This window comes from Cynocephalus volans, chromosome 5 (genome assembly GCF_027409185.1).
Source record: "Cynocephalus volans isolate mCynVol1 chromosome 5, mCynVol1.pri, whole genome shotgun sequence".
NCBI classification, from domain to species: domain Eukaryota; kingdom Metazoa; phylum Chordata; class Mammalia; order Dermoptera; family Cynocephalidae; genus Cynocephalus; species Cynocephalus volans.
Window position 1 is genome coordinate 28,857,404 of NC_084464.1, and position 21,710 is coordinate 28,879,113.

The 21,710-nt window shown below is 40.0% G+C and overlaps 1 protein-coding gene across 1 annotated transcript; it reads left to right on the plus strand.

Annotated features, from left to right (window-relative positions):
* The first annotated feature begins 2,888 nt into the window (after window positions 1-2,888).
* Window positions 2,889-20,116, plus strand: MYLIP (myosin regulatory light chain interacting protein). Its single transcript, XM_063097195.1, has 7 exons — window positions 2,889-3,145; window positions 4,250-4,440; window positions 14,830-15,015; window positions 16,285-16,482; window positions 16,931-17,095; window positions 17,980-18,400; window positions 19,742-20,116. Exons 1-7 carry the CDS (start codon window positions 3,059-3,061, stop codon window positions 19,829-19,831), a joined length of 1,338 nt encoding a protein of 445 aa, XP_062953265.1. The 5' UTR covers window positions 2,889-3,058; the 3' UTR covers window positions 19,832-20,116.
* Window positions 20,117-21,710: the final 1,594 nt, after the last annotated feature.

Consider the following 21,710-nt stretch of genomic DNA (forward strand, 5'->3'; position numbering starts at 1 on the left):
AGAAGAAAGCAGACAAATACCATGGAGCCCCTCTCTGACTTCAGTCACGGCTCAGTCCCATATAGTTCCCACCCCCAGGCCCGGATGTTCAGAGTCTCTTAATTTGGAGTCAGACCCAGCTGGGGCTTGAAACTAGCTCCAGACGTTCAGTAACATTAGCAGATGGTAGAATCCTCTAGGAAGTAATTTTACTGTGGATTTTCTATTCCCTAACCAGGTCTTTCGAGCATAATGGGCTTTCTCACCAGCTCACTCAGCCGTCTCATTCCTTAACTAGTCAGTTTCTCCCTATCTCTACTTAAGGAAGAAATCACAAGAGAGAGAGATCAGAGAGATAGAGAGATCATAGTCCTTATATTCCATATACTCTTGTAGAAGCCAGTATTCTTTTTTTTCCTGGTCCCAAGGATTTCTTCACCCTCCCCAATGCCATTTTCCAGTTTTTAGCTTTGTTTTAAGAAATTCTTCTCTTATTCATCTTATCTGGTAATTTTTCTCTTATGCATCTTATCTGGTAATTTTTAAATTCATTTCCCAAACTGGCTGTTCGAAGAGGAGAAGGAATGGAGAAATTGGAATCTCTACCACTCATCCCACAGCTGGAGCATGATCTGGATTTGAATTAGAAATACCTCTGCCTATCTTAAACCTCCAACAATTTTGTAAGTGATGACTATTAAAAATAGAAAATAAATACAAAAAGATTTTTAGATAAATAAATAGAATCTGCCAGAGATTACCTGGGCTTCTACAAACTATTTTATCTGCTTCAATTTAAAAATAAATAAATAAATATGGAGTCGTATTGCAAAAAAAAAAAAAAAGAGAGAGAGAGAGAGAGAGAGAGAGAAAGAAAGAAATATCCCTGCAAAAGCCAAAAATTTAAGGTATTTTAAAAATAGTTTCTCCACGAAATGGGTATTTTGTTTTGGTTTCTGCTTGTTTTGTTTTTATTTGTTTTTTTTTTTTTTTTTGGTTTTGGTCAACTAATATTTGCCCTTTCTATTCATTTCCACACCTGGTCCCCCCTGATTCTATGAGCTCCCAAATTTGTCACTAAATTCCCTTTTGGATAAGTTAACCGTCTTTGCTTTCTGTCGTTCATAAACAAAAATATTAGCTAATACAACTGGCCTCCATCTTGCCCTTCATCTCTTCTGAAATTTCTAGCGATTAAGCATAGATTCGATAACAATGATCCAAATGTTATCTCCCAGAGAAATTTCTCAGATTAACAGACTGGAATTAAGGGAATGAGAAACACGAAACGATGCAGGAAGGAACTATTTCAGCAGCACAATAACATGAGGTGTATTCATAAGACAAAGGAGGATGTGAGACTGCACATGTCCATCTGCAACATTGGGGGTCAGAATTTCAACTATCTATGGTTTTATCCAGAGTTGGGTTTAATGAAAGACTATTGTAGGATCCCTCCCTTTAGCCTTTCGCTCTGATATCCCTCCTACTTCATCAGAAATGAAGGCCACTAGGACAGAGATGCTTGGGACTCTGGAAAAGGAGTTGGGAGAGAAGTCATCAGCAGGCAGTGACAAAGCTGACATAAGAGCTCTCCTTATATGTACAGGGACATTCAAGTGCTTTTATGAACATTATTATCTTTGCTGTGCTTCACAGCAATGCTGAAAGAAGACAGAGTAAATACTGTGGTCTCCATTTTATTGTTGACAACCATGAGTTTCCGAGAGATGAAGTAAGTTTTCCAAGGGTCCAAGGCTGAAACCCGTATCTTTTTCTTCTCCTATAAAGAAACCTAAGAAATGATAAATATTTAGGTGATAGATATTCTCACTATTCGGATAGGATCATTATACAATATATGCAATGTATTCAAACAGCAAACTGTACCCCATAAAAACGTGCAATTAAAAAAAATAATTTTTTTAAAAAACTGAGAGATTAAGTAATGTACTGGCAAAGAGAAACTCGTGGTAAATGAGTGAAAACTTGTAGATCCTTAATTATAAATAGCCACTATTGAGCTTATACCACCTGTTAGGTGCTGAGATGAGCCCCTTATCTTTATGATGGGGATAACATCTGGTTGCCTGAGAGAAGGGACGGGCAGGCTATCAGGTGCTCAATGAATGCTTAATGAATGAAAGAGATAAGACGTGAGATAGGGTGGGGAACCTGAGAGAGGGCCTAGTGCCTGTACGGTGTTTTGATTCAGCAGATCGGCTAAATAGAAACCCTTGGAGAGAGTATAAGAAGCACTAGACCAAGCTACCTGGCTTATTGGTCAACTGAAAAAACTTTAATAGTCAGATTTTGTGTTGTCAACAATGACACGATAAGGTCCAGTAAGGAACAACAATTCTCCCTTCCAACAACCCGCTGTGGCAAATCTCGGTGGAAAATAGTTTTCTTTAGGCGTGGGGTTGCTCCTTTTCCTTTGGGCTTTCACAACCAAAATGCGTTATTGAAGCCATCCGAGGCTTTTGAAGAATAGCGGCAGCTTGGAGGCGTTTAATCATCGTAAATCCAAGCCCGGACAGAAAGGCGTCCCTCTCCTGGAGCCCAGGTCGATCGCTCGCTCCGAGCAGCGTCGCCCAGCGGGCAGAGGCAGCGGGTGTGCTCCAGGGCCTCCCTCCTGCAGCACTGGCGGCCCGCAAGCTGCCACCTCCCCAGGCGGCCGGGGTAACTCAGCCGGCGCCGGGAGGCGGGGAACACGGCCGAGCGGGCACCGCTATTGGCTGGCGTAGCGGCGGCGGAGGGGCGGGGGCGCCGTGATTGGCGGGGGCCCGAGCCGAAGGGGGCGGGGCCGCTATATCAGAGGAGTCCCTATCGCGGCACAGGCAGTTGGGCTGCTGGAGTGCGGAGGCGCTGCCGCGCAGGACCGGAGAGCCGGCGGGCGGCTGAGGGGGTGGCGGGGACGCGAGCGGTGGCCGCGGGGAGCAGGGCAGGCGTCTGGGGGGCCGCAGCCTTCCGAGGGCCAGCCGTCGCCGAGCCTGGGGCTGGGTCCGAGTCGTGGCGAGGCGGCAGCCCCGCGCACACCAAAGAGGAGCCGACTGTGGTGACAGCGGCGGCCCCAGCCATGCTGTGCTATGTGACGAGGCCGGACGCGGTGCTGATGGAAGTGGAGGTGGAGGCGAAAGCCAACGGCGAGGACTGCCTCAACCAGGTGAGGCTAGGGGCCAAGCGGGGGCCCCAGCCGGTCCCCCGAGGCCGAGGGGCCTCGCAGCGACGCCGGGCGCCCGGGCGCGCCGCCTGCCAGGGGCCGGGCTGCGCTGCGGCGGCGGCCGGGGGGAGCGCGCCCCCTCCTCCCCGCAGGCGTGGGGCGTGCGGCCCCCTCCCCGGCTCACAGGGCGCGCCTGTGGGGCTTGGAGGACGCGCGCTGCGGGGACCCCCAGCGCTGGGGGCACGGGCACAGCACGGAGCCCGCAGCCGCCACCCTGCCCCCCAGCCCGGCACTTTCCCAGAAAAAGGTCGCCCAGCACACCTGCTGCAGGTGTGTGCGTGATGCCGCCCGTCGGTTCCCTGCGGCGCCTGGCAGCGCCACCCGCGTCCCAGAATGGGGTGGCTGGAAGCGGTCTCTGGCCCCGGGGTTCGTTGGCAGACAATCCGGAGCCCTTGTCTCATGTTGCTTCTCAAGTGGACCATTCACCTGCATTTGCAGGGGACGAGAAGAGTGTAGGTTTGGGTCATCCGCTGCTGGGTTGTCTTTAAGCATGTGTTTCCTTGAGAGGGAAGAAGGTCGGTTGCAAACAGTGCACGGTTCGTGTGGCACACAGCAAATTTGATCCAGTGAAACGCTGTGCCCTCAAACCACCTAGATCCGAGATGTTTGGAAAAGCGCTTGTAAAGCTTAGCTGACACTTGTGGCGTGTTTCCTCAGTGTGTTTGTTTTTTGGAATCCAGATGGTTAAAACTGTCCAGATAATAAGCTGCCAAATCAGCTATGCAGATTGTGCTGGTGGAGGGAATTCCAGTGATTGGAATAGGAAGGAAAATACCCTGTAGCGTCCCCTCGTTTTGAGAACTCCTTTTTCCCTACTGCAATTGGTCATGCCCCAGATATTAAAGCTAGATACTGGCTACATGCTAGAGCTAGGGGTTTAGTATCACTGGAGCCTTAGAACTTTGGTTTTCCAGCTTGCAACAGGAATTGAAACACCGTTGAACTTTGTTAAAAGTATGCAGTAATCTGGGATTTAGGTGGAGCTCTTGGGTTTGCTTTGACTGCATTACCATTCGCTCATCCATGCTGCATTAATTTTTGTTTTAGGTGTGCAGGAGATTGGGAATCATAGAAGTTGATTACTTTGGACTGCAGTTTACTGGTAGCAAAGGTGAAAATTTATGGCTGAATCTGAGAAACCGGATCTCTCAACAGATGGATGGGCTAGCCCCTTACCGGCTTAAACTGAGAGTCAAGTTTTTCGTGGAGCCTCATCTCATCCTACAGGAGCAGACTAGGTAAAGTAACCCAATGTCAAATAAACCAATGTCAAATATACCTTTGATTCCATTTAGAAGGGGCCTTTGCATCTTCCCAGAGATGTTCACAGGCAAATTTGTTTTGCTATAGAGTCAGTTCCTTCACAACTCAAGTTTTCATGGCACAGCCCTTTTGTTGAGGTGGAAAGGTAACTACCTATTTGGCCTGGGTTCATTTTCCCACTCTTCCTTTGGTTTTTCTTGTCTTTATAAACTTAATGGGAGAGCAGGGTTGAATTCTTACAAACACTTGAGATGAGTGCCACACCACAAAAAAAAAAAAAAAGAGAGAGAGAGAAAAAAGACCAGACTGACTTCCTGATAGCAGCATCTAATGCCCGATAGTAACCTCTGTCTCAGCAGTGTTACTATAGGTCACCGTAGACTGTTCTAACAGAAAGCAGGAAACAGTTCCTCTTGGGTTACTTAAACTTGGTCAACTTCTTCAGCCTAGTGTCAGATTACAGTGTGCAGCAAAGAGCTGCCTACTGCCTAACTTCATGCAGAATTTTAAGTTTTTTTAGTTTCTTAAAAAAAACCACTCTTTCAAGGCCACTGTAACTGAATTCCAACCCACAGGTGTATTACAGATGATTGTTGAGTTTATCTCTCTACATTGTAAAAAACCAAAACAAAACAAAACAAAAAACCGCCAATAGTGGTAGACAACTGAAGCACAGGGTCTCCTTTTTCAGACAAAATGTGTTCTCCTCTGGACTGACTAATACTTTCCTCAAGGATGAGCCAAAGTAGGAAAGTGATGTTTAATATTTATTGCTGAAGTGCAAGAGACTTACATCTTATAGTGGCATATCCAAAAAGAAAAGGAAAACTTTTAAAAACACAACAAACTTTGGATCTAAGTTCTCATGTTTTTCATAATCCTTTGGCTTGGAAATTTCCGTGCGTGTAATTCTGAAAATTTTGAGTAATGATGAGTGAGCAATATCCTTTAAGAGTTTTTAAAATATTTGTTTGTTTATGAAAGGAGTGATGGAAACACATTTTGAAAAGTATTCAAATTTCAGATCTTCACTTTTCCTTGTTATGGAATTTTAAAGGTTGAGATAAATACTTAATTTTGTTTTTAGAGGAAGTTGGCATAATGAATTCTTAGTGTTCCTGAACATATCTTGCCAAGTATTCAAATGATTGTATGTTTTAGGATGTTTTAGCTGTTTATATTAATCCAAAGAGGCTTTTTTAAATTTTTTTTTTACTTAAAGCTGATTTGTGAAAGCTTGTTCTTTGTACTTCACTGTCATAACTTGCAGTCAAGTAAAAGAGAAAATATATGTAACACAGCATATTGGACTTTTCATCTTGTAGTCTTATTGTGATTTTGCAATAATTTCAGGACCTCTAGATGCCAGTTTTGATGACACAAATTTATTTTTTGAATCTGCAGAAGCTTGGAGGACCAAATACTTCATGTAAACAATGGCTGCAGGATAATAGCATAATACGCTTGCATTATGAATGCATTCAGACGTTTTAATTGACTACTAGATGGTCTCTACCTGTGCTTTCCTGTAATTGGGTTAATAACTGTTATCCAATTTATTTTATTCATGGAAGAAATAGAGACATTTTATGAATTAGAACTTGAATTAAATTTTCTATCTTGGTTTTTCCTTTATTGAATCAATTGGCTTTGGCTCTTGAGATTCATGGCTGATAGCACTCAAAGAATGTCCATACCTAGTTCAACCAGGTAATTTTAATTTTTTTGAAATCGTATTGAAAAGTTAGTGTGGTCTAAACTTTTGACTTGCTTTTAATACATTGGTGAATTGTATTTGTTTTTGTGGGGTTGCCTGAAATATAGAACTTTAAGAAAATGCCATTTTTATACAGATAGATAGCATTATGCTTCAATAACTAGATAAAGTGATTTGTAATAAGGATTTGTACCTTTTAATAAGGACATGAGAAATTGTACTTGGTCCAGTTTACAATTAGCATTGTTTTTGTATGCATGATACTGTAGAACTAAAATACTTATTTTTAAAATGTTATTTTAGCAAAATAAAGCTGGTTGATAAACTTCCTGATGTTTAATTATTTGTTATAAAATATATGATGCCATGAATATACGATAGATCTGTTTATGTAGTTAGTAAATTGAGCTTTGACAATCCAGTTATGAGAGGTGATTTTTTTTACTGTCTCTTCTAAGTCAAGGCATGAGGGTGTGTTTAGGATACTGAAAGTGTCTGGACAGTTTATTAAATGGTGCTGAAATACCCTGGCAGAGTTGTCCTCTATGGACAATTAAAGTAGCCTTCTTACCATAGAGCTGGCCTAACTGGGGGCAGTTAACTTACTAGTCAATATCAGATTAAGGAGTCCGCTGTGAGAATGACCAGGCAGGAAGGCCTGATTGTCACAGGAAAACACCGGGATCCAGGCAGAAGCCCTGTACTCTAGGTCCAACTCTGCTACCAACCACCAGCCATACAGACTTCCAAGACTAAGCTCAGCTCTTCATCTCTCTTGAAAGCATAGAGATTGTTTCTAAATCCCTCCTAGCAATAACTTTTTTTCCTTCGCTTCTGCTTTGTCTTTATATTATTTTCCTTAATGTTTTCTTAAATACATTTCTCTGAAGACAGAAAAAGAACATATCAAGTGTCTGCTTAGATTGGTAGATAGAGTTCATCTGGTCTCTGGTTTGGCCTGATTTTAGACTTGGTTTTTCTACTTCGATTGTTATGTTTGGTCTTGAATGGGGACCTCAAAAGTGAAAGGAGAGTCTTGTTCAGACTCATCTGGTACATTTCAGAGGTGGAGACGGCAGGTATTTTCAGCAGATGTTTGCCATGCTGTGCGTTAAAACGAAAAGTAAAACAAATTAATGTATTCTGGAAGTAGACCTGAAATAATAATCTTGGAAATTCTTGCCTTTCAAAGGCTTTCAGTTATTCACAGCAATTCAGACTGGATTTTGTCAACATTTTCAAAACCAGAGAATAGAAAACTATGAGTGTGTGCTTCATCTACACTGGTCATTGTACCATCCACTGCCAGTAAAATCTTTATATTTCTCCTAACTTGGCCACATTTTAGCAGAGCTCTGTGGTCTTTGCTAGGGGCAATCTTGCTTAGTTAAGGCTCACCAACACCTGAATTCTCTTTCCCAGAAAACAACCCCAGTACAAGGGCTCTGTGAGTCCTGAGCTAAGTGTTCATGGAAGTGCTGTAATCTTGGATGTTAAATTTCATCAATATTTTAATGATGCAAGCGGAGATGAGTTTAACTTGTCCCTTGTTAAATCCCTGCCACCTTTCTGACCTCATCACTCCTCAGAAAAGCTTTATCTAGCCCTGCTTGGGGGACTAAATTCTCCCAAGACATTGCCTGTTGCATTTAATGAGTTTATAACATACATTTACTGACGTGACAATTGTTTGTTATTGGTCATTCTAATAATCTAAATCCCATTAAACAGGGAGCTGATCAGCACTGTATCTGGTGCATAACTATTTGTTGAATCAATGAATTAAGAACTTGGAAATAAGTAGCAACTTATGCTAATAATATAAATTTTCTTATAGATACTAAAATGTTTTTCAGTTTGCTTCTATGAACTGAAAAGTTGAGAGTATCTAAAAGAAATTTCATCATTAATAAATGTTTTGTAGTGATTATTTTCTGTTCTTTTACCCCCTCCACTCTATGCCATGTGTTTATTGTGACTGTTCTTATCTAAAATGAACTACCATTCACCTGGACCTTTTATGAAGTTCACATAGTTCTCAGACTACAGCATCAATTTGTCTAATTTCATGCAATTTATAGCTTACCCAGTTTTTCCCTGTCTTCCAACAAAAATCACTTAGACATGTAGAAATCTAGAAAAGATGGCATTATTGAAACCCACAGAGCAAGTGCCACATGTAAATTATGGGCAGGTATAATGTGGTGATTTCAGACCAGTTCAGAACTGAATCAAATTGGTTCTAGCCTGTGCCTAGCCTAGATAAATTATGTCCATAGTCTTTCAAAACTTTTGTCGCCATTAGTAAAAGTTGATTACATAATTTACCTTTGTGTGATTCAGGGTAGGTAGGTTCCCTAAGATGCTTTTATGGCAGTATTGATCTATTCTAAAGGTATCATATATGTTCTTCATATCAACCATAAGTCTAAAAGTAGAATGACACTTCTTAAAAATTTTTTTGCCCAAACACCAAATAGACCCTGGGAAAATAAAAAAGGTAAAAGCAGATATGTGTGTATATTATTTCCAAAGAAAGCACAAGTATTAATTGAATTCTGAATTCCAGTTTATCTATTAAGTTCTTTTTGCTAAGACTATAGGATGTTTGTGTTTTTATATGTATTTATTTAGCCAAGGAACTCCCGTCTGGGCACCTCTAGTCCCTTTGAATTTCTAATACTTATAGTATTTGCATGATACATTCAAAGACCATTTTTAAAATGTCATTTAATGTAAAATCTGAGCATTTAGAAGTCACTTAGGGTTAGACTCAGGATGGCCAGTGTTGAGCAGCTGCAGGGACACCAGGTATATTTGTTCTGAATGGTGTCCTGCAACAATGTGGTCCCAGCCCTCTTCTGTACCAGCCCCAGGACCTAGCAAATAACTCATGATTTGAAGGCAGTTAAAGAGATGATTAAATCTGAAAATTCCACCTTCTCTGCATTGTAAAATAACCACACCTAATAATACTCCTGACTAATCTAGATTATTGAGAAAGAGATTGTAGTTAACGCTTGTAGACTATAGGCTTTCCTGGTTTGGTGTTTGCCTAGGACAGGTATCTACTATGAGTCAATAAACACATTTTTTAGAAGTGCAGGTTTTATGCTTTGGAGTAATAGTATTCTTCTGGTGTGGGTTGTCATCACTTTTGAAGGTGGAAATTCCACCCTGCATATCTCTTAACTGCTTTAGAGTAGGGGGCACATTTATCAACAATTCCCATTTTATATTTTGGGCTTTGAGAAGGCTCCTTAAGCCTGAATAGAGACCTGCCTGACAAAGTAATTACTTGGTAATTATTTGTCTATGACCGATTTCTCTACTGCAAGCTCTCCATGACATAGATTTGATGGTTCATTTTAGGTATCGCCATTTATGTGACTTCTGAACCTTGATCGTAAGCCATTTTTTACTAATATTTTCTCAACCTCTTATGAAAATTTTCAAACACAGAAAAGTTGAAGATTTTTACAATGAACACCCATATATTCCCACCTAAATTCTACTATTAATAGTTTACTATACCTGCTTTATTACATATTTATCCATTTATCAGTCCCTCTACCCATCTACCAATCTATCTTACTTTTTGAAGCATTTCAAAATAAGTTGAAAATACATCAGTGTGCATATCATTAAGTAGAGCTCAGTGTTTGCCTTCCGTTCTTTCTTTTTGGTGTAAATTTTACATATAATGAAATGCATAAATCCTAATTATACCATTTAACGAGCTTTGAGAAATGAATATGCTTGTTTAAACAAAATTCCTATCAAGATTTAGAGCATTATCATCACTCCAGAAAGTTCCCTCCTGCCCTTCTGCAGTCAGTGCCACCCTTCTTCCCCACCCCACCAGCCACACTCCACAACGACGGTTGTATGTTTTTCCAGCTTTATACATATGGAGTCATGCAGTATGTACTCTTTGGTGTCTGGCTTCTTTTGTTCATCATAAGTTTTTTGAGATTCATCCATATTCTATATATCAGTGGTTTGTTCCTTTTTATTGCTGGATAGTATTCTGTTGTATGAATGTACTAGTTTGGTTTTTCATACTCCTATTGATGAACACCTGTTTTCCAGCTATTATGAATATAGCTGTTATGAACATCCTAGTACAAGTCTTTTCTTGTAGACACACGTGTTTTCATTTCTTGTGAGTAAATATCTAGGAATGAAATAACTGGGTCATAGAGTAGGTTATTGTTTAGTTTCATAAGTAACTGCCAGACCTTTTCCCAAAGCCGTTGTATTATTTTGTACTCCCCCCGAGAATGTAGGAGAGTGCTGTGCCTCTGCATCCCTGCCAGCCTTATGGTGGGTGCGTAGTGATAGAGTGTTGTGGTTTTAATTTACATTTCTCTGCCAGTTATTGTTATGCACTTTTTTGTGTGCATATTGTCCTTTCACATGTCTTCTTTTGTGAAGTATCTATTTAAGTCATTTATCTGCTTTTATTGAGTTGTTTCCCTTTATTTTTGAGTTGTACAAATTATTTATGTATCCTAGAAACTTGTTCCTTATTGAATATCTGTTTTGTAAATATATTTCTTCCTATGGCTTGCCTGTTTTCCTGATGTCTTTTGATGCATAGATGTTTTTAATTTTGATGAAGTCTAATTTATCCATTTTTCTTCTTTTGTGGCTTTTGTGGGCTGCCTCCTGAGAAACCTTTTCTACTCCCAAGCAATGAAGATACTCTTTTATATTGAGTTTTTAAAGCATTATGTTTTTAGCTTTCACATTTAGGCCTATGATCCATCTTGAACTGATTTTTGTTTTACTGGAGTTAAAGATACAAAACAAAACTCTTACAGCAATTCTGTTTTGATTTGATAGTTTTTAAATATAACTTGGCAGTCACAGTTTGGTTTAAAATAGACTGATGTGGTTAAGTGACTCATTGGACTGAGACATGTGTACTGATGATCACAGTGGGGGTCTGCCTGGGAGATGAGGGACACACCAGCCATTACTCCCCATGGCCAGTCATGCCTTGGTTCGCTCATGCCTTTCAGATACAAATGCAGTTCAGTGATTGGTAATTGAGAGTTTTTAAAAATAGCTACTTGGCCATTTTAAACACGTTTTAGGCTAGTTACTTAAATTGTGATTTAATGTTGAATCTCAGATATTATTTTACATTGGTCATGAAAAGCTCTTCAAAATGGTGTAACTGGTGATATAACTGGAGGGCAATAACTGAGAGTAACTGTCCCGATGAGCAGACTGACAACTCCCGATTGGTTTTCAGGAAGTTCTGCTTTGATTATGAGATGATTGCTTCATGAGATAAGCCAGTATTTAGAGGAGAGTTCTCTGATTACAACTTTTAAAAGATAAATGGTGTGACTTCATTCCTTAACACCATAAAAAGGAATTGATTTTTAAAAAAGAGGAAATTTGGGCTGGACCATGGCTCACTTTGGAGAGTGTGGTGCTGATAACACCAAGTCAAGGGTTAAGATCCCCTTACCGCTCATCTTTAAAAAAAAAAAAAAGGAAATTTGAAGTACTTTGAAACAAAAATATATTGAGAATACGTGATTCTTTTTTAAAATTAAAATTTGGCTTATCCTCATGTTCACCTGTTTTATTTCTATCTTCCATAATGCTACAGTAAGTATGAATTCATTTGTACCCATGTGCTTTGGGTCAGATGTGTCCCCCAAAAGTTCATGTTTTGGAAGCTTAATCCTCACTGTAACAGTGTTAAGAGGATGGGAAATCCGGTTATGATATTTGAAAGGTAGGGCTGTTGAGAGGTGATTGGATTGGATTGTGAGGACTGTGCCTAGACTGTGGAGTGTGTAGACAAGGCCAGTTGCCCACTCACTCCACTGTTTTTACACTCTGGCCCTCATGTGGGGAAAGGACCAGTGTTACTCGCAGGCTGCTGACCACCTGCTTACATTTTGCTCCTGCTTCTTTGCCTTTGATTTGGCAGCTGTCTCTCCAGAAGTAGGCGTGGATGGTTTGGAAAAAGAAATTGAATGAGTTTCTAAACTCATTTGCAGGCTATACTTACTACTTAATAAAGCAGGAACTAGTTTCTAACTTGATACTTGGAAAATAAGTTAAAAGACACTTTTACTTAAGAAGTCATTAAATAGAAAAGAGTTGGTGGTAATATCTGTATAATCTTTGAGCACATAACTCCTTCTTCAATATAAGCATAGATTCAGATTTTAGTTTCCTAATAACACACCCCCTCCCAATCAAATTCAGAGACAGGTATGTTAACGAAGATCAAGTTTACCGACTGGTCATTTAAAAAGCCATTTAAGGGCTGAAGCAGTGTTGTATTATAACACCGTGGTTTTATGAGAATGCTAGACCTCAGTCATCAAATAGCTATTTTAAAACAAGTTATTTTTCTGGTCATCTCTTTGCCCCAGTGGAGCCCCCTTCTCAGTTTAGCAGTATGTCAGAAACACTTTAAAGACTAGCAGATGTTTGGGTTAATAAAAACCATGTTTATCTTCTTTCAATGCTATTATGCATTCTTATTGTGACTTCTGTATAGGGGCTTTAAATAAAGAAAAAAACTGCATTATTTGGCAAAGTTTGATCATTTAAAATGTTTCTTTATTGTCATAGAAGGCCCAGAACATTGAATTTAAACATTTCTTAGTTAAAGGAAGATTAATGCTCTTGTCAGCCTGATATTTGGAGATGCTCAGTGTAGCCCCTCCCTATATTTGTAGCCTCACTTTCTCCTACTTCTTTTTCTTACCTTGCTCACGTTATTCCCTCTACCTGGAATGTCAGATGCAGGTACAGTGTACAGTAGTTCCTAGCTATCCTCAGGGGATTGGTTCAATGACCTCCCACAGATACCAAAATCCCCAGATGCTCAGGACCCGTATATAAAATGGCATAGTATTTACATATAATCTGTGCAATCTTCCTGTATACTTTAAATCATTTCTAGATTACATGTAATACCTAATACAATGTAAATGCTATGCAAATAATTATTAAACTATATTGGTTTTTATTAGTATTGTTTTTTATTATTGTATTGCTAATTTTTATTGGTGGGTTTTTTTTCCCAAATATTTTCCATCTGTGGTTGAATCCACTGGTAGGGAACCTGCAGATATGAAGGGGCAACAGTATAAATAAAAGCAGTGTTGAGGACTGGAATAAGGATAGCACACTTGGTCAAAGTGGGGATCTGAGTTATGTAATGTTCAGAGCAGTACCAATGATTGTAATTCATTTATTAATGGAAGGAGATTGTGTCATCTAAACATATTTGAGAGGTTATCACAAGTCATCAAAGGAAGGTTAAAACTTCACATTTGCCAGAGACAAATTTTATAATCTAGGCCAATCTGCCTATAGTAGTTTAGATATTCTCTTCAGGATTTTGGGCAATGCAAACAATATCTGAATTTTTTCAGTAAATGTAGAATATAATATTGTATACAGTTAGGACAGGCTCAAACAGAATGAAAGGAAGGTTGGAATTATAAACTAATCATAGATAATATGCAGTTTTACCTGTATTTATAGAGCTCGCTGATGCTGAAGGTGCTTGAGAAGTCAGCTTACGTGCAGCTGACTATATAACCGTTATACATGTTATAATATGTCAAATATTATAATAGAGGAATAGCTGGTTTGTATGCAGTATAGACCAAGGGATATTGAAGTGAGGCTACAGAAAAACTGGCCGTCAGGACAGAGGGAGCAGCAAGGCCAGAGACACAGGGGCATGAACGTGCTTCCTGCACTTTCCAGGGAGAGAAATTGTCCCTTTTCTGGTGCATAGTGGCTGGAGAGAATGACAGGAGATGGGGCTGGATAGCTGAGCCAAAGGGTGGGGATCCCTTGAAGGATTTGAAGCAGAGAAATGACAAGTTGGCACTAGAAGCAAGCAGCTTGGAAGGGGGACTAGCACAGAGTCTGGAGGAGGAATGTGGCTCAGAGGACATTGTAAGTTTTCTGACAGTTGAGAGCTGCATGTGGGGTCGAGGAGGTACAAGTGGAGAAAATGGAACTACATTTAAAGAGTTTTCAGTGACGAGAAAGTAGGCAGAAATAAGATGAAGAGTCAAAAGTGAGACTGTGGTTTCCACTGGGAGAAAAAGTGGATTTGGGAAAGAAAACAGTGAGTTTGGTTTTGAACGGCTGAAATCGAGATACTGAAGAACTTCCAGGTGGTGGTTGGATATTTGAATATGATTCTAAGGACAGAAGCTGGGGCTTAGACTAGAGATTTGGGGATCATTTGAAAAAAGGTGAAGATGTTGCCTTTTTATGGAGTTCTTTAAGATTAAATCTGAATCCACATCCAGATAAATTTTTTTCTGATTATTTCTTTTAAATTTTTATAATGCAGAAATTTTTGTATAATTATTTTATAGTTTGTAATTTTAATGTTAATGAACTTGTTTTAATTAGATTTGTTTTGTTTGCATTATAATTTTTATTCCTAATAAACTTAGTGCTTATTTATTTTGTCTTAATGCTAATGATAAAAAAGCGTTCTTTAACGTTAAGCATTTTCAGTGTGACTGTGAAATTGCTCTGTTTTCCATACTTAAAAGTGACTGTGAAATTGCTAAGCAGGTGAGATCTGATATGCAATTATCCCCGAGCATAACCTCATTCTCACATTGCTTTACAGGCACATTTTTTTCTTACACATCAAGGAGGCCCTCTTGGCAGGCCACCTCCTTTGCTCTCCAGAGCAGGCAGTGGAACTCAGTGCCCTCCTGGCCCAGACCAAGTTTGGGGACTACAACCAGAACACTGCCAAGTACAACTACGAGGAGCTGTGTGCAAAGGAGCTCTCCAGTGCTGCCTTAAACAGGTGAGGCTGTGGTCAAGGCTAACATCTACATTAATAGAGCTATCAAATGTATAAGCATTTCCAAAAGAAAATGAATCTATGGTACATACAGATAATTGTGAGGTTGAGACTGGGCCATTGCCCAACTTAACCAATTATTTTCAAAATATTTATTAGCCTTTTATTTGAGGAAGTTATAAACACAAACATAGTCTACGCAAATAAATGCCCTTATGGGAAATATTATATAATGAAAAATTTTTAAATCTCATCTTTTAAGAATGCAAATCTTTTAAATCTTTTAATAAAAGATCAATCATGTATATTGGTGTTTTCATCCCAGCAAGAATTAAACCAAGAGGCCTAACGTAGGCATTTTAGTTCTCCATTCCTACGTAACAAGTTACCCTAAAACTTAGTGGCTTAAAACAACAAACATTATCTGCTTGTTCTGTGGGTTGGGAACCTGGCCATGGCTGAGGCGGGTCTTCTGGCTAGAGATCTCTCATGAGGCTGCAGCCAACCTCATGGTGGAGTTCAGCCTCATCTGAAGGCTCACCTAAGGGAGGGATCCACTCCAGTTGTCTCATGTGGTTTATGGGCTGGCCTCCTTCCCTCACCACATGGGCCTCAGGGTGATTTCATGACTTGGCAGCTGGCTTCCCCCAGGGCGAGTGATCCAAGTCAGAGCAAGAGAGAACACCGGAGATGGAAGTCAAGGCCTTTTTGTAATAATCTCAGAAGTGAGTGACATCCCATGACTTCTGCCATATTCTATTCATTAGATGCACGTCATTAATCCAGCCCACACTCAAGGGAAGGAAATAACACAAGGCTGTGAATACCAGGAGGGATCATCAAGGACCATATTAGAGGCTGTCTACTACAATAAAAATAAATCCTGTATTTTCTTCAGTCGCAAATGGTCTAATCAGTCCCTTATAATGCTCTATTATAATGAAACATAAAGTATTTATAGACAAATGCATGAGAAATTTGTCTTACACATATTTTTAGAGATTTTCTACAATTCTTCCAACTCATCCCCGTCCAGCATCCCCAAAAGTGTTTTCTACTAATTATTTGATAGTCGAGATCTTGAACAGTGTCTTAGAAATACTTTACAGTAAGTTTGCTAAATAAATGAAACATCAATAATGTATAGTTGTAGGATTTTGTGATTCATACGTGTTCATATCAGCGTAATTCACCAGTGAAAAGTATATAGATTAATCTCTAAAGACTGTAATTTATCTCTGTATAACTCTCTGCCCTTTTGGTGTCCTATAGCATTGTGGCAAAGCATAAGGAGTTGGAGGGGACCAGCCAGGCTTCTGCTGAATACCAAGTTTTGCAGATTGTGTCAGCAATGGAAAACTATGGCATAGAGTGGCATTCTGTGAGGGACAGTGAAGGGCAGAAACTCCTCATTGGGGTTGGACCTGAAGGAATCTCAATTTGTAAAGATGACTTTAGCCCAATTAACAGGTAACACAAGTCTTAAGTTTTTTTATACTTAAGCATGCTTATATATCTGTAAGTGTCATCATGAAAATAGAAAACGGAGAGGGATTTACTAAACAGTCATCTCTTAGTAATAAAACATATCATTTTGGTATTACATTAACTTTGTTCAGGACTTAATAACTATTTAATTATTTTTTTAATGCTAACTCAAAGTGTACTGATGTGGCAGTTAATATTTTTCAAATAATTCGCACACACCCAAAACTAGCTTCAACACTTCTCTCCACATATATACACCTGCTTTTCAATGTGCCTTTATAACTAGGGAGCACATGGTTATATGATAGCCCCAGATTAAGTACCTGATTTTACTGCTGGGTCGTGAGCAAATGGGGTCCCTACAGAGGCACGCACATTGTGATAAATCGCTCCTTCCGGGCTTGCTCACTTTTCTCTTCTCATCTTTTAGGATAGCTTATCCTGTGGTGCAGATGGCCACCCAGTCAGGAAAGAACGTGTACTTGACAGTCACCAAGGAGTCTGGGAACAGCATCGTGCTGCTGTTTAAAATGATCAGCACCAGGGCGGCCAGCGGGCTGTACCGAGCGATAACTGAAACGCATGCTTTCTACAGGCACGTATGGCTACTTCCTTGATAACCCTAGCGTCCCCGCCCTAAGATTTTTAGGTGACAACCAGGTATCTACAGTTCCTTGTATTGTTGTGTCAATGCGTCTAGTATAGAATTTAAGAAATGGGCTGCTTTTGACCATCATGTTTCGCAATAGCAATGGAGTCCTCCTTCACCCACAGAAAGGGTATGTTTGGGGCTACATAAACATAGCCCCCTGCGCACCTCTTACCTGGTCTTCTTATACCACCTCCTCTCCCCAAGACAACCCGAAGTGCTGGGGCCTGTGCCACTTTCCAGCAGTAGGATGACACAGGGCATCTTTCCTTTCTGAGAGAGCTGTTCTCCTAAATCCTCTCTGCATACGTCATAGGGATTTTTTAATAACAATACTGATTCTCTCATTTCAGAGGATACTTTAAAGCCGAATTGTGATTGGACTTAAATATTTGGAAAATTAAAATCAAGAAATTTAATTGGTAGGCAATCTTAAAAATTTTAGGTAAAAATACACACACAAATTGTGGCACAGAATGGAAAATTTATAGGTGTTTTTAACATAAAAGCCAAGAATTCAAAGAAAAATGTCCTTTTTCTCCCACAAGCTGCTTGAGACCGTAGCTCATATCCTGGAGGAGGAGGTACATGTTCACTGTCTTCTATATTTATAGCTGCTTTATCAAAAGTTCTTGGGAGACATTTGAGAAACAAAGGTGGAATCATTAAGATATTTAACACATAAAAAAACTGGAAGAACGTACTTTCATGTATACAAACAAGAAGGATAAATGACTGCTGACATGACTGTTCCCACTGACAGCAGGTCTAAATTATAGAGCTGCCTGGGCTCTTCCATATTAAAGTAGATGTTCAATCTCTCCTCTCAGGTGTGACACGGTGACTAATGCCGTCATGATGCAGTATAGTCGCGACTTGAAGGGCCACTTGGCGTCTCTGTTTCTGAATGAGAACATTAACCTTGGCAAGAAGTATGTCTTCGATATTAAAAGAACATCAAAGGAGGTATATGACCATGCCAGGAGGGCACTCTACAATGCTGGCATTGTGGACCTTGTTTCTAGAAGTGACCAGAGCCCTCCAAACTCTCCTCTGAAGTCCTCAGAGAGCAGCCTGAACTGCAGCAGCTGTGAGGGCCTCAGCTGCCAGCAGACCAGGGCGCTGCAGGAGAAGCTGCGCAAGCTGAAGGAAGCCATGCTGTGCATGGTGTGCTGCGAGGAGGAGATCAACTCCACCTTCTGTCCTTGTGGCCACACTGTGTGCTGTGAGAGCTGTGCTGCCCAGCTGCAGGTGAGGGTGTCAGCTGGCCTGCTTTTACCTGGCTGGCTCCCCTGTCCCTCCAGTTAGTAGTTAATGAGTGCCTGCTAGGTGCCAGGTCTTGGCTCACTAATACACAGATGAAGAATGCCTACCTCTGGGTGGACCTGGAAAGGGTCTTTGTATTTGGTGACTTAAAAGGAATTGCCCTTTGGAAACATTTTGGAGTAGCATATTATTTTCAGCAGCATAATCACTCTAAATCACAGACTGTTTTCTGGTGCTGGAAATGAGGCTTAGATTCACAAGGTAGCATGTTTACTTAGTGGCTGAACCAAAGACTAGAATCCAGAACTCGTGAGGCCTGGTCCAGCGCTTCCTCTTCCATTTCATGTTGCCTCCGTTTTTTGACACTTACGAGGATGGTCTTTATTATTTACTTAAAATATTTGGGAAATAGTACTAGAGTTTTGGTTTTATAGTTAACTATCAATTATCCATGAGTGAGTTGTTTACTCTGCGATTATTTGTGATTAATTTCCTTTTATTACTGCATATGCTTCTAGGGCTTCTTGGAATGATTATTACTTATTAGCAATTCAAACTAATTTTAAAATTAACACACAAAAGAAGTAACATATATAGTATTTTTCCTTTCTTGCATTCTTCTTACATGAAGTGGAACTTTACATTTCCTTTTACAGTAATTTTTTTCAATTCAGCTTCATTTTTCAGAAGTGTTCGCCATTTGTCACTGTGGTTTTATGTAAAGCTACATAAAACTTTAAGGCTAGCTAATGAGCCTGCAGGACACCTGCATTCTTCCGAAGAGTAGCCCATGCAGCCACAATGCGTTACTTCCCCAGGGGCAGTCGTGGATTTGTCTTTTTCTGCCCACATATTCTGACCCACGTGCCTAACTCTCTCCTTGTGGCTGAGGAAGGGCATGCGCTTGCTGAGAAGCCAGCCAGGAATGTAGGGCTGTTACCTGGGACCAGGCGCAGAGCCACGTGGGCATCCACCCAGTCGTGGTGGCCCAAGTCAGTCAGCTGAGCCAAGGACACACAGTCTCTAGAAGGGTCTCCTGCATCACTGCCTGAGTCATCATAATCTTTGGTAATTGCTTTACCCATTGTGTGCCTTATTTAGAGTTTGACTAAACTAATGTCTTTCCTTCAGTTTATATTTTTCATAATATTTATTTTTAAGCCCTTGTAAAGTATAAACTTTCAAAATTGTTAGAAAGCAAAGATCTCTACCAATTGAAAGCTGGAAGTCATTGATGACAACTCATTTAGAAAACTGAATGCCTGGGGTATGGAGGGTGAGCCCGGCCAGCTGTTCTAACAGGCACTGTTGGCTTCTCTCTTCCAGTCGTGCCCCGTCTGCAGGTCGCGTGTAGAACACGTCCAGCACGTCTATCTGCCCACCCACACCAGTCTTCTCAATCTAACTGTGATCTGATTGTTGTGCGTTTGTTGGACTTGCCATGTTTCCATAAACTGCACTATTACAAACTATAAAACTGATAGATTGTGGAGAAAGTAATTCTTCCAACACCCATCTGCCATGCGACATTAGGAAAAAAAAGGAAGAAAAATAACAATACAGTTACTCCTCACCGCAAAAACACATCCATGCGTAGAACCAACAGCTCCGGTGTGGGGACCAGGAAGAGCTCTCAGACAAAGGCACATTTCCTTGGACTTTCATTTTTTTATGATCAAATAAAGGAATAGGTAAAATCTTCTTTGATGTCAGTTAAGTGGCAACATAGCCAAAAAGTGGGTACCTTTTAGGAAATGCTGTTGTAAATCTCCTTAATGTATCCCAAGGTAAGTTTCCTACCTGCAGGAGATTTTGTAAGAATTAGTTCTAAGACTTTACTTCGTTCTTTTTGTATGGTCATGGAGCTCTGAACATTTTTAATAGGAAAATTTTTCTTAAAGAAATAGTCATTGTTTTAATGTCATTTCTGTTTTTATAACTTGTTCAAGAATGATTAGAAGGCAAACATTTAAAAATCAATTCTGTGACTTTTAAAAAGTTGACAATAGTGTTGTCAGATTGAAACCAGTCTGGCTAGCAGAAAGCAGAGAACTCAACGCGGGGTGGCTCCCTAGTTCCCTTTCCCTCTTTCTAGCCCCCAAGCCTTTCAATTACAAAATGCTGCCAATTTGGTTATCAGATTTCTGTGGAGTAGTTGAGCACTCCTTGGGCCTCTTGAGTTGGTGGAGTATCTTATTGGAAGATTGAAAAGGGAGAGCATTTTCCTCAGGAAGGGAAAGCATAGCTCACTGAGAGATGAAGCCTCGTGGTATACAGACAAGGGTAGTCCTCACCTCCCCCAAGCACTCGACTCCAGCTTCACCCATGGGTGTCGCTTGCTTGAACTTTCAAGCCTTTTACAGCCTTATCATAGGTATCTAGATATTGTATCTTTTTCTGTGGTTTTTTTTTTGGGGGGGGGGTGCTTGTTTGTTTTTTAAGTAAATGCTTAAGTATTAACTTTTGGTTGTCCCCTCCGTATGTTTCAAGAAAGGTTTTGGTTCTTTTTGTTTCTATATTCTTAAACATGTTTTCCACTCCCACTTGGGCATTTTGGAAGCTGGTAAGCTAGCAGGTTTTCTGGGATGTCAGGAAACCTACATGACCTTATCGGGTGCAATACTAGCTAAGTAAAAGCTAGAAACCTACACTGTCACTTTACTGAAATTTCTGCATATACTTTTCATATTGCCTTAATGTAGCAGTAATGTGTTTATGCATTTGTTTCTTTGCACAGACATTTTGTCAAATATTAAAACTCTACTTTTTTATGGCACATATTAGCATATAAACCTTTATTCCAAGAGGTATTTATTTTTTCACTTTTAAAAAAATGTTTCCACATAAAGAACTCTGTTATATCCTAGAGGACTTCTGTCTTTTATATTCAGGATAATAAAGACTTTAAAGCAAATATGGGTATGTGTATTGTCACAGTTATTGTCATTTAAGTCAGTTTTAATCATTTAAAAGAAACAAGGATCATGATACGTATCTAATTTGGTACTATGTGGAAAAACTAAAAATGTTTAGGGTATGACTCTAATTCAAATCATTTCACGTAGTGATTCTCTGTGTTTTGGGGTTATAGGATTGGAATGTAGGCAAAAATGGGGTAGTAGACACAAGCAGATGAAAAGAAAATTGGGAAAAGGACTGGAATGTATTAGAGAAGAAAAGGATTGGTGAAATTGGAAGTTAACAATTTTAAAACCCAGCTGATGCTGCTAGTGCATTGCCTGGTTGGGACAGGTGAGTATCTGTCTCAGTCCTAGTAGCAAGAGTCTCAGGCTAC

Excerpts from the sequence above, each read along its gene's own strand:
- MYLIP (XM_063097195.1), top strand. The coding sequence starts at position 3,059 with ATGCTGTGCTATGTGACGAGGCCGGACGCGGTGCTGATGGAAGTGGAG. Across the intron at positions 4,441-14,829 it reads ATCCTACAGGAGCAGACTAG|GCACATTTTTTTCTTACACA; the intron begins GTAAAGTAACCC and ends ATTGCTTTACAG. Across the intron at positions 17,096-17,979 it reads GAAACGCATGCTTTCTACAG|GTGTGACACGGTGACTAATG; the intron begins GCACGTATGGCT and ends CTCTCCTCTCAG.